Source organism: Oratosquilla oratoria, chromosome 27 (genome assembly GCF_046742065.1).
Source record: "Oratosquilla oratoria isolate Oo_2021 chromosome 27, ASM4674206v1, whole genome shotgun sequence".
NCBI classification, from domain to species: domain Eukaryota; kingdom Metazoa; phylum Arthropoda; class Malacostraca; order Stomatopoda; family Squillidae; genus Oratosquilla; species Oratosquilla oratoria.
In genome coordinates this window covers 29,949,526-29,963,218 of record NC_134803.1, presented here as the reverse complement: position 1 = coordinate 29,963,218, position 13,693 = coordinate 29,949,526, and the positions used below count along the sequence as shown (strand labels likewise).

The 13,693-nt window shown below is 36.5% G+C and overlaps 1 protein-coding gene across 1 annotated transcript in view; it reads left to right on the top strand.

The window, feature by feature from the left end:
- Positions 1-699: 699 nt before the first annotated feature.
- Positions 700-13,693, top strand: part of LOC143039936 (protein MEMO1) — a 72,638-nt gene continuing 59,644 nt past the window's right edge. Inside the window, exons 1-2 of the mRNA XM_076210384.1 lie at positions 700-844; positions 6,197-6,278. Of these exons, the coding sequence (XP_076066499.1) occupies positions 796-844; positions 6,197-6,278 (131 nt within the window). The 5' untranslated portion in view covers positions 700-795. The remainder of the gene's footprint in view (positions 845-6,196; positions 6,279-13,693) is intronic.

The window sequence follows — 13,693 nt, the reverse complement described above, 5'->3', positions numbered from 1 at the left end:
GCCATACTATAATGTTTACTAACAATAGAATGGTGATGTATTGCTGTTTAATTAACGAGACGAATGTACAGTACAAATAACATAAAGTCATATATTTATGCACGCCCAAGTCCATATTGTATGAAGGATCCCATTATTGTCTCTTCACATCTATTATGAGCATCTATATCTTAAATATTTACATTTCAGCGCACATGACATATAGTGTTCATGTGCTACCTCCTGACAAGTTATATCATGCCATCGCATTATACTCTTATTTATTAATGTGGTATTAATATTCTCTTTCCATTTGGTTGGGGAAGCATATTTTTTAATCACAACTAGGTATTAAGAATGTATCGCATTCTTGAAATCTGACAGACTTGCGGGCTTGTTGTACCATCATTCAACTGACATATTTGGGAGTATTTCATTACCATAATACATACAATTGTGCTCAAAAGATGGGATTCCAAGTATCACCTTTAGAATTTACCGACGTGCATTCATTCGCAAGACTACTTTCACAAAAACATCGAAGAAACTCAAAATTATTACAAGTGCATGTCTGTGTAGAAACCATAGATATGTTTTGAAATCATTATCAAAAACTACTTCTCTTTGGTAGACAGAGTAAAGTCATAATATGAGTATTTAAATTAATCTAAACGATGCTATTTTGTTTCTAGCTGCTTTGTTTACATCGACCTTCTTCTTGAATGGTTCACTTGAGATCGGCCGTCAGCTGTAGAGAGCTTTGTTCGGGTTCCGTCTATTGCTGAAGACTAAAATATCTCCAAAATTGGTGTAAAAATGTCGGTCCGCCGTGCCTCTCATGCGGGCAGCTGGTACTCTGATTCAGGTTAGGAAGTGTTATGTGCAAAGTTTGGTAACCATATGAAGGTAGATAAATAAGTAGAGGTAGATAATGGAAACATCATATGATAGTCCAGCTATGGATGCATTGACCTTAAACTACAAGGGTAGGGTTGATATTTGAATGACAGAGAATTTAAAAAAAACATGCAGCTTTGGAAGAAAGCATGTACTCCATCTAGTAGAATTTTCATGTGGTCTCCTTTCAAAAGTATCATCAGCTTGTTTATTTTCATTTCTCTTTCTGAGTGAAAAATAATATGTATAAATATACAAGTTCTTTGATATAATTTATTCCAACTTATATGAGTGAGTTCATATGTTGGAGTAAGTCTCATGCCAACAGTAAGCTAATGTAGGTCAAGCTAGACATGCCTTGGGGTCATGATAGGTGAAGGTCATAAGAAGGAAGTTGCTGGGTATAACTTCCTGATTTTTTGAAATTATAGAATATATAGTTGTTCTCATTCTGTCTTTGATAAGAGTAGTGATATTGGTAATTTTAGTGATATTCATTATGTAACATGTAACCAGTGCAGAGAAATATGTAGAAAGTGTTGATGTATTATCGAATGACATAGAGTTCAAATTTGTCTTGTTAGCTATAATAAGTCTAAGGGATTGTGTTTTTTTGGTAGTGAATAGAACAATAGGCTAATTAAAATTCTATATAGACTGGTAGATACTATAGTAGAAAAATGTATCTCATGAAACTGCATTATTTCCAAACCTCATTGTTAGCTGATAATCAGTAGATACAGTAATTGTTAGTTAAATTTATATATATGGAAATGAAAGGTCATTTCTCATTGGGTCAGTATATCAGTAAAGACTTGTTACTGAAAATTTTGACTCTAAATTTTTCTGTGTCACAGGGTAAGCAAGAGTTATGAAATGCAAAGCTTGCTGCATCTACTAAGCCTTGAGAAAATAACATGGGAGTTTTATGATGCAGATCTCAAGAAACCTTAAGAACTCACAAAATTAAAGTAAATGAGTTAGTATTTGAATTTTAGAACTTGGTGAAATAGCTTAGAGTGGATGTTCACTAAGTAACTAGGGATGAAGGAGTAAGTAAACCTAGGCTGCAGAAATTATGTAAATATAGTAGATTGGGGGTATTTTTTCGTTCTGTCACGGCCAATTCCAAGTGGTCGCAGAGGAAAGTTATTTTGATAACCACAAGAAGACATAATAGAACTACATCAACACATTGCTTTTGTTAGCTGTTGTGACAGTAGGTCATGTGTTTTGTTGGTACACCAGGTATAAATTTGAAACGTCCAGTAGCACCATATAGGGGTGCAGAGATACTAGCCCTCTGGCTACTTGAATGGAGTGTTTTTGGGGTCAGGTGACAGAAAGCAAGGATAATAAGAGGAGGGATGGTGTCAAGTGGTGTTCAGACAGTGCCTGGTGCAAGGAAAAGTATATACGTTCAATATGGGAGTATTTTGGAGATGCAACCATGCATGAATTACCTGAAATTGTGCTTTGATGTGTATGTACTCATGGAAAAGCACCAATAGAGAACTTAGAATGTGAATGCAGGTTTACATTTTAGAAGACTTGCATCTGTTGTGGCCATTTGGAATTCATTCTGGAGGAACATAAGTTAGTGACCGGGGGGGTGTAAGTGATTTTCAAGGGGGGACGCGAGCCTTAGGGAAAAGTAGAAGTGGTTAATAAATGGACAAAAAGGCATTGTTTTTTATTTTCTATTTAAATCTGGGAGTGAAATTTGTCTATTGATGCAAGGGGGCGTGGAGGAAAAGAACAGCTCCTAGAGGGGGTGTGGTATTAAAAAGGTTAAGATTCACTGGCCTTAAGTATATCAAAGAGAAATTGTGAATTCTTTCATTCCAAACCAAATATGATATAAAGTATAATAAGTGAAAGGAAAGTGTGTTTTTTGTTTCACTCGAAAGGAATTTAAGCAGGTACACACATACATCAAAAGGCTCTTATAAAGTGGGTGGCTGAATCAAAGGATACACCCACTCCACACCCAGCCACAAATCCATTTGTTGTCCCTCCCATCAGAGCTTCTTGTGAATGAAGGGTTGTCCTTGTTCCTTGCTACTGCTCAGATCAGAGGTAATACAATCAGAAATAGCACCTCCACATCAGGGCTAGACAGTTAAAGATAGTTTAACCTCCACATCTTCATTACATAGTGACCCCTTCATTACATAGTGACCCCTCACCCCCATCCACTCAAGAGATAAACAGAGTAGAGGAGAAGAAATCCCTTGAGGCCACTTAACTTTCTCAGTCATTTGCAATCTCTCCATTCACACTATGTCTTTTGCCCTTTCCTTTCCTTGCTTCAGACACTTCTATCCAATGCCTTTACCCACATAGATACTCATAAGTAAAGAGTTTAGACAGTGCTAACACAAAAATAATAGAACTGAGGAAATTGAGAGTAAAGTGCCATTGAGTGAATATATATATTTTTTGAAGACTGAAAGAACTGACTTCACCAATGACAAAATTAGAAAATAGAGATGGACATGCAAAATAGAAATATATGGAGAATAAAGTATATTTCGTGAGTGATTTTGTGAATAAGCAAATTGCATTTATGGTTGTGTCTGAAAATCATCATAGAAAGGAAGTAAATGAAAGAGTGGGCAGAATAGATAGATCATATTTTGGGAGAGTATTTATGTGCAGTTACATGGACTATAAAGTGATTTTAATCTTTTCAAATAGTGTCTGTGAAGTATTGGTGGTTTGACTAAAAGATATATATGATTCTTATAGTATTCCAATGTTCTCATGGTACTGGTGATCATGAATTTGCTGGTGTGCAGAATTGTGAAGTGTAAAGAAATTGTAAATTTCTTATGAAAAGGAGGACCAAGCTAACCAAGAAAATACCAGAAAAAAATATGGATATTTAAGGCAAAGAGTATTAAAGGAAATAGAAATCTGTGAAAATGATATAATTAGACTTCATTAAAAGGAAGTGAAAGGTATCAAGTTGAATGCAGAACAATATATTCAGTGTTGAAATGATTCCTATGTATATTACTGCCCATAATAATGCATCTGTTAAATCAATATGGATTCCATATGTAGAAAAGAAAAATTAGTAAAGAAATAGAAATCCCTTGGTGAAAGGTATGTTTTGAGAAATTAAAGGATTACTTTTGTTTTTAATGACTCACTAGCTGCTGTGGATAGTCTGTTTATAGTAAAATGCAGACTAATGTGAATGTCTTCATAATTATAAGGAAAAACAAATAGGTTAAAAGCATAATCATATATAGAAGGAACCTAAACAAAAAATGTGTTTAATAGAAAGTATTAAATTCTTATTAGGAGAAGTAAATTAACCAAGTGAGAGATGATTATTAAAAATATATACTTTGTACTTCCATTGGCTGATCCAGGCTGATAACAAGGTTTGTTCCAATGTTGAGCCAACAAGCTTGTTTACCAACTTAAGTACAAGTTTTTCCAGTTGATGCTCATAACAAACATAACAATTTTCACTACAGTCCTTTTTATATATACTGTAGTCACTACAAAGGTTAATCACCAAACTGTGTTATTAGCACAGAATAATTTGAATCCAGGGGCACCAAAGGAGGGAAAGGCCTTTTGTTTTATGTGTGTCTTATAAAATCTTACTAACAAATAGGAATCAGAGATTTTAGGGGAGGAGGAGGAAAGAAAATATATAAACTATATGGTAACAAGGGTGTTTACCACCCCTCTAATTTTTAAAAATAAATACATACATACATATACCAAGGCTTTTTCCCCCTTTCAAGGGAGGTAGCCAAAAAGGGAAAGGCATAAAAACACTCCCACCCATTTCATCCCTAAATACACACCACACCCCTCCCACCCTCCCACCTTCCCTCTCATCTGAGCACCTCTTGGATGACGGGTCATCCCTGCACCTTGCCCACCGCCCTGGGTCAGAAGCAGTGTCGCAAGACACAGCACATCCACAGCAAGGCCGCTTCATTTAATCAAAATAAATAAGAGCAAAAAAAAAAAAAAAAAGTGGATATCTGGAATTTTACCTTGCATTCAAAGCTCCTTGAAACTATCGTGTCTTGATTCAGTGAATCTGCTTATTTTCCAACCAATGTAATTAACCATCAATTGAATCTTACACATCTGATTAAAGGATCAGTGCCATATATTCTGATCCTGAAAAACTAACTCTGAGGCCAAGCACTATACCTTCCAGGTTTGACATGTTTCCAGAGTCTAACACTGTGCTTAGTAGCCCTAGCATCATAAATTGCTAGTATAATAACAGGATGCACCAAAACCACCCCACCCAGGAACACATTCTACGCCAGAACCCAAAACATTGCACACCCTTCACACTGCATCTCACAAGTATTACCAACACATTGCAATAGAATCCACTCCAGCAGCATACTACTCAAATATCTATAACAACTTACCACATATACCACACAAAACATCCACACAGAAACATGTACACACACAGATAACTAAACAAGCCCTTCAAGAAAGACTGCCAAATTTAACACTCCAATAACATCCCCCAAACAAATTCACAAACAAAGCCTCCCACACCTGACAAGAACCACACTGGAATGCCAGCACTCAGGACACCATATAACATTAAGACAGTACCAACACGGACTAGACCTGGCCATAGATTCAAACTGCCCCAGATGCAACCACCACGCAGAAGAGACAGAACATCTCATATTACACAAACAATCCTAAGACAGCAACACAATATGTCCTCCCTAAGGGACATATAGTCCACCTGGTGGTTACTGCCAATTTCCTGAAGCTGATGGGTCTTCTGTAAAAGAGACTAGGGGCAACAGATTGATTGAATACAAGGAAAATACAAGATTAATAGTTGAATTGCACATATCCTTGTTTGCCGTATTATGTCTTTCATTATGCTAGTCATGTATGTATTCTGATACCATTGCTGTATTTTTGTTTATTTGCCATTAAAAACTTATTGTATTATACCATGTTTGCAACTGGGCACTTACTATTTTATCATGTTTGCTACTAAAAACACCTTTTTGTTGTAGATTTTGTCTAAACAGATATAGGCCAGTCTTGTTCTGACAGATGCAAGCCATGCTTGTTCAGGCAGACAAAGGCCTTGGTTATTTAGACAGAGACATAGACTAGGTTGAAAGTATATAAAAAGATATATTCATAGTTATTGTCATTAGCATGAATATTTTGATGACATGGCTGTAACCTAATCATTTGTAAAATGTACTTGCCACCAATTTTTTATACTTCCCATACCTTTGATCCCATGCAAAACTGTATGGTACCAGGACTCACCAGTCATCTATTATTACAGCCAAAGACTTGGATCGTCAGTTGGATGATTGGCTAAACAATGCCCACCTTTCCCATGGTCCAGCACGCGCCATCATTGCTCCGTAAGTTGGCAGTCACAGTGTGTTGCTAGTTGCATGCTTTATTTCTTCTCTTTTTTTTTTTTTTTTTTTCCCTTGTAAGTCAGTATAGTTTCTAGCTGTATGCTTCTTAAAGTGTATTGCCAGTTGCATTTTTTTTTTGAGCTTGTATTTGTGTGCTATGTATATTAATATTATTGGTGTGCAAAAGTTTTTATAGTTGAGCATTTGTGAAGAATGGGAATGGAAAGAGAAGATAATTTAAGGCTAGTTCAGAGTTGTGTGTGTGTATATATTTACCTAGTTGTATTATACAAGAAGGGGAGCTATGTAGTGACCCATCTTTGTATCTCACAACATCTAGTTTGTTCTTAAATTCTTGTATGGTGTTTGCACACACTATTATTTCATATAATTTGTTTCAGACATCCACCATTCTGTGGATTTATTTATTTATTTATTTATTTATTTTTTTAGATCTTCTATAACTATCCTTTTTGAGTTTCTTTTCATGGTCCTTTGTTTTTCTTCTATCCCACTTTAATAAGTCTTCTCTGTCAAGGACTTCCATGCCTTTCATGATTCTGTAAATGGCTAATAGATTGCCTCTTTCTCTTCTTTGTTCCAGGATGTATGTATTTACCTAGTTGTATTATACGGGAAGGGGAGCTATGCTCATAGTAACCCGTCTTTGTATCTTTCAACATCTAGTTTGTTCTTAAATTCTTGTATGGTGTTTGCACACACTATTATTTTGTCTGATTTGTTCCAGACATCCACCACTGTGTGGATTTTTTTTTTTTTCTTTCTTTTCTTTTCTTCATATATCATCTATAACTATCCTTTTTGAGTTTCTTTTCATGACCTCTAGTTTTTCTTTTATTCCACTTTAATAAACATTCTCTGTCAAGGACTTCCATGCCTTTCATGATTCTGTAAATGACCAATAGCTCTCCTCTTTCTCTTCTTTGTTCCAGGGTTGGTAGTTCCAGTTAGACAATCTTTGTTCATATGTCAATTTTGAAAGGTTGGTGCCATCTTTGTCATTGCTCTTTGGATTTTTTCTAATTTCTTTATATTCTTTTTTGTACTGGGTGTCCATAGTGTTGTAGCATACTCCAATCTTGGTCCTCTCAGTGTGACTAATATTTTTTTTTCCATTACTTCATCCAAGTAATTAAAAGCCACCTTTATTTGTCTTTGTAAATTGTAAGTTTAGCCAACTATTTTGTTTATGTGCTTGTCTGGGGACATGTCCTTGTTGATAATTACTTCTAGGTCCTTTTCAGAGTAAACTTTCTTTACTTCCTTTGTACCAATTTTATATTGTCCTGATTTTTTTTTTTTTTTTTTTTTTTTTTTTTTTTTCTCTTCCCACTTTTGACTCCATTCCCAGACTTTGTCCAGGTCTCTCTGTAGTGATTCACAGTGTTTTTACTTTTTACTTTTGTGTGTTCTTGACTCCCACTCCATCTTTTCAATGTTCTGGGAATCGCACCTTATATCATCAGTGATAATTTATTATACTTTATAAAACTCACTAATTTGCATGTCTTGAGTGTAACAATCACTAAATAGGTACGTTTTCAATTTCTTCTTGAAAGTATCAACATTATTACTTTCCTTTATCTCTCTGGGAAGTCGATTAAATAGCCTTGGGGCAGATGTCCTGAAGGCCCTAAATCCCATTTGAAGATTACATCTTGGTTCAACCAGCATAAAAGGATCATCACTACTTCTAAGTGACGCAGCTGATCCAGGTTGATGATCTTCCAGTATATGCCTTTTCTGTATTTACTTTCTTTAGTAGTTTTGCATCATCTGCAAAGAAGTTCATGTAACATTCCACACCTTCATCCATCTCATATATATATATATATACATACATATATATATATATATATACATACATACATATATATATATATATATATATCATACATTGTCAGAGCTGATACTGAACCTTGTGGGACTCCACTTATCATTTCTTCCCAGGTTGATTTTTTACTCTCTTAACCACTTCACTCCGGGCCAAAATCTCGCGGGCAGCATTAGCTGCCAGACGTACGATGTTGCATCATAATACTCGCATTATAAAAAATAAAGTCACCGCTGTATCGATCATTCTCTCTTTCACCCGTGAATTTTGATAACCATAGAAAATATGATGAAGCCAGTTTACAGAGTATGGGGGTCACGCAGGTACAACTACAATAAATATAATCGAGACACCAATATGGCAGCCTCGCGTACCCACTTGCTCCTCATGATGCCTACGTAGGCATCACCGTATGGAAGGGGTTAAGTACCACCCTCATTTTTCTCCCATGCAAGAAATCTTCCATCCATTTCAATAATTTTCCTTGTACACTTGTTGTTTTGAGTTTTCTTAACGGCTTTTTGTGTGGAACTTTATCAAGCACCTTTTGTAAATCCAGGAAAGCATAATCTGCCCATCTGTCCCTTTCTTGCATTATATCTATTATATATGGTTTTCCTGTGCTTCTGATATTATTTCTCCGATAGTGGGTTTAAAGTGTACATATATATTAACCTTTAATAAAAACAAAGCAAGTTTGTGGCACATGATCTTCCTTGTCTAAAATGAAATTGTGTTGGGTTCAGTATATTGTTTTTTCTAAATGTTTAGTCCACCTACTTTTGATGACTTTTTCACATATTTTAGCTATTGTGCTTGTAAAGGAGACCAGTCTATAGTTTGTTGGGTCTTCCTTATCTCCCCCTTTATGATTGGCACAATATTGGCATTTTTCCAGTCTTGCAGTACCTTTCCTTCTTTGAGTGAGCAATCTATTATCTTATATATTTTGTCCATTAGTTCATCTATACATTCTTTTAGTATCCAGCTTGCAGTTCCGTTTGGGCTGTGTGATTTTCTGACATCGAGTTTTATCATTTGATCCCGTATTTCTTTCTGTGTCACAATTATTTCTTTCATTGGGGGGGATCTTTCTCCTTTTCCTTCATCCCAATTTTGTGTATTTTCATTTATGAATACAGATTTGAAATGTTTGTTTATAATTTCAGCCATCTCTATATCTTCTATATATTCTGTATTCCCTTGACATAGTTTCACTATTACCTGTTTATTTTTTAATTTACCATTTACATATCTGTAGAATAATTTTGGTTGATCCTTATATTTGTCTATTATGTCTTTTTCATGGTTTCTTTTTTCTTCCCTGCATATTTTTAAACATTCATTTCCTAGTTTGATATATATTTGCCACTTACCCGGTTTTGTGTGTGTGTGTGTGGAGAGAGAGAGAGAGAGAAGAGGTTCTAAGGTAGCACCTAGTAGTAGAGTATGGGGGTGTATGTGAGAGGAGAAACTTGATGGTAAATGTGGGCAAAAGTAAGGTGATGAGATGTACAAGGGGAGAGCATGTCATTGAACTATGTTTATTGGGTCATCTACCTTACATCCCACTTGCCATATCTCGTTTTTTAATTTTTGTCCACCTGCCTTCAAACCCTGACAACACCCTTGGCTCCTCTTGGAGGTACGTGACCCTTGTGTACAAACCAGACTTGGGATATATAAATTGATTAATTTTTTTATTTCATTTTTTCCCGCCATCTTTTCTCATGGGGAGGGCTGACATGTGGTAACCACTCCCCTCCCACTGTTATATGCAGGTGGCATATAAGCATACCACACTGGTGCAACACAGGCAACAGTCCAACCTTCTCAGAGAAATTTGTGGGAGGCCCAACCATCACCAGCTGTTGTGATGATGTAGGTTTCCTGTCTGTGAAACTTAGAGGCAATGATTTATTATAGTTTGTCTTCCCATTTTCTCATATTTTCAAACACTCCCACTCTTTTCATTTCTTTAGTCTTTTCTTGTTCTCTCATTTCCTCCCTCCTTCCCTCTCTTCCCTATTTTGTCCATCATTAGTATCCTTTTTCTCTCCTCTCTCTCCTCTTCTCTATCTCTACCTTCCACTTTCCTCCTGTCCTTCCATTCTTCCTCACTCTCTTTTACTCCTTTTCTGACAACAATATAATAAACTCAAGACAATTTGGGTTCAGACAGGGAAGATCATATACCACAAATTTAATCTGTTTTTACTCAAGACTAATAGATATAATACAAGAAAGGGATGGATGGGCTGATTGTGCTTTCTTGGACTTAAAAAAAAACTTTGACAAAGTACCACACAAAAAATTATATAAAAAAAAAAAAAAAAAAAAAAAAAAAAAAAAAAAAATGGAAAACATAGGAGGGATACAAGGCAACCTACTAAACTGGATGGAGGACTTCCTGAATGGTAGAAAGATGAGAGTAGTACTCAGAGAAAAATATTCAGGTTGGAAGGAGGTGATTAGTGGAGTTCTGCAAGGATCTGTATTGGCTCCAATAATGTTCACTATTTATGTGAATGACATGGATGATGATGTGGAATGTTACATGAGCTTCTTTGCAGATGATGCTAAATTGTTGAGGAAAGTGAAAACCGAAACTGATTGCGAATCACTACAGGGAGACTTGAACAAGGTTTGGAAATGGAGTCAAAAATGGGAAGTGGACCTCAACATTGAGAAGTGTAGCATAATGGAGTTCAGAAAAAGTAGAAATAGAATATCAGGACAATTTACAAGTGGAACTAAGGAAGTAAAGAAAGTGGGATCTGAAAAAGATCTGGGAGTTTATCTCAAACGACTTGGCCTCTGATAAACAAATAAACAAAATTGTTGGAGAATCCTATAATTTGCTAAGATCAGTAAAAGTGGCATTTACCTATTTGGACAAAGAAATTATTTAAAAAAATATTAGTCACACTAATATGGCATAGTCTGGAATATGCAGCAACATTATAGTCACCCAGTACCAAAAAGAATATAAAGAAAATTGGAAGAATCCAGAGAGCAACCACAAAAATGGCTCCAGCACTTTCAAACTTGTCATATGAAGAGAGACTGGCTAGATTAGAGTTACTAACTTTGGAGCAAAGAAGAGAGAGAGGCAACCTACTGACCATCTATAGAATCATGAAGGACACAGAAATACTTGATAGAGAGGACTTATTAAATTGGGACAAGAGAAACACAAGGGGACATGGAAAGAAACTCAAAAAAGATAGTTATTGAAGAGATCTGAAGAAGAACAGTTTTCCACACAGAGTGGTGGACACTAGGAACTAACTGGATGAAACAATAGTGTGTGCAAAAACCATATATGAATTTAAGAGCAAACTAGACACGGCAAGAGGCAATGATTTATTATAGTTTGTAGCGTTTGTGGCCACCACTATGGTGGTCCAGATTCAAATCTCACCCAGGGCTGAGGTAATTTCAGTATCGTTGCACTGCAAATCGTTACTCCACCTCTTGTGGGTGAGGTGTTTGGGGTGTGTGTGCATGTAAGGTCACAACATTACCCATAGGTTGGTCATATATACCCATAGGTTGGTCATATATGAGCTCTGAGCTCTCTTCCGGGAGGGAAATAGCCAGTAATCACAAGTCCAACAGATGATCCAAGACAGTGGTGAATCACACACACACTCTTTCTCTCTCTCTCTCTCTCTTTCTCTTTCTTTCTGTCTCAGTCTCTGTCTATTTTTCTGTCTAATATACACTGTGTATGGAGTGTGGGAGATCTTGGCCATTTGAAAAATGGATAGTAATAGTTGTGGTCTTAAGTTTCATTAACTGGAAATCCACAGCCCCGCGGTGACTGATGTTGGTCTTTGAGCCCAATCATAGGTCTTGGGAAGGAATATTGGACTTCTCTCTGTTGTATTAGTTTGGGATTATTTCTGTGTCACTGGATTGCAGAAGTGGAAGGAGGAGGTGAGCAATCATCAGTTAGTAGCCCTCCTTGTGTGGGAAAGTGGAGGAAGTGTGATCACAGTTTATAGAGATGCTGAGCCTTGTCTGGTTGAATGGATGTTAACAGGCTGCAGCTCCAGGAATCAGGTGTCTAGGGTGTGCAAAAAAATTATTATGGATGTAACTAGGGGTTTACATAACTAGAGCTGCTGTTTTTATAAAGTTGTCTATGTGGATTAGGTATGTCAACAATGGTGTGATTCTATTTAATCCAGCTTTATGTAATGTTTTGCCACTTGAAATGGGGATCCTTAATGCTTGCTGCCCTAGGGCCTGAAATGGCTCTTGATGGTCCTGGCTCCATGTGGAGGTGGGAGTGTTGACTGGTTTAAGACAGTGGGCAGTAAGATGACTTGTTCAGATTTCTGCCCCACAGAACCACTGCATGCAGGTACCCATTGCTGGTTTGAAAGATGGGTAAAGATCATTTGGGCATTATGTTATTTAATGGTGTGGGGTGATGACATTTCACATTACCTGCAGCTTGTTGTACTAGTCATGTAAATGTATCCACAATTACTAGGTTCATCTCATTGAGCACATTCAAATGCCAAAGCTATCATGTGGTCATGAGTAGTGGGTGTATGGCAACTGTGAAAGGCCATTTATACCTTCTATTTCACCATCACTCTCAGAGAGCTTTGTTGGAGGGTCTTAGGATCAGTATTGGCTACTGTGGGGTTACAGGTTTCCTGTTGGTAATTCTTGAAGTGACTGTTGTTATTATCATATTTAAAAGATTGATATAAACTTGTTTGTGCTTATCAACCTTTGCACAGTAAATGATTTAGCTGAATAAAATTGCATGGCAGTAGCCAGAATGAAACTTCTCACTTTTTACCATGCCTTTTGGCATATTGCTTGTCATTCGGCCTTATGATGGCAGATAAGCAATGTGATGAACAGGAGTTTAGTGAGGGAACCATTAATATTTATTATGAAAAAAGTGTATCAATAAAATTATAGTGAGCACTTCTTTCAGGTAAAAAAAAAATTGGCAGTAATCAGAATGAGTTACAAAAAAGTACATTGTGGTAGAAAAGCCAGAATAAAGTACTAAAGGATTTACATGGTGGCCAGAGCCAAAATGAATTACATAACTGTATATACTTGGGCAGAAGAGTTTTGTGAAGCTGTTGTTGACACCAGGCATAATCAAAGTGAAACCCATTTCTCTTGTTATGTTACTTCTTTACAATAGAAACCTAAATTGTAGACTTCATTCTGATTGAGACCTGATACAATTTGTCAGTAGTTCTCAACCTGGGGTCTATGGACCCTTCTAGAAGCGCAGAGTTTTACAATTGGGGCCACATTCTAAAGATTAGTGGTATTTAGTGAATGCCTACTGATTCTATCCAGTGTTGAACTGATCTCCAGGAGGTTAAAGAACAGCAACACATAAGTATGGGGTACATGGATCAAAGGGTTGAGAACCTCTGCTCTAGGGGCAGGACCTAGGATGGAAGTTGTCAGGTTACTGGGTTTTCACTCCTGGGTTCTCCCTCAGCAGTTGTATGTTTTAAACAATGATCAGCAATGTTGCTCTGTTGAAGGTGCTAGATACCAGTGTTAACAT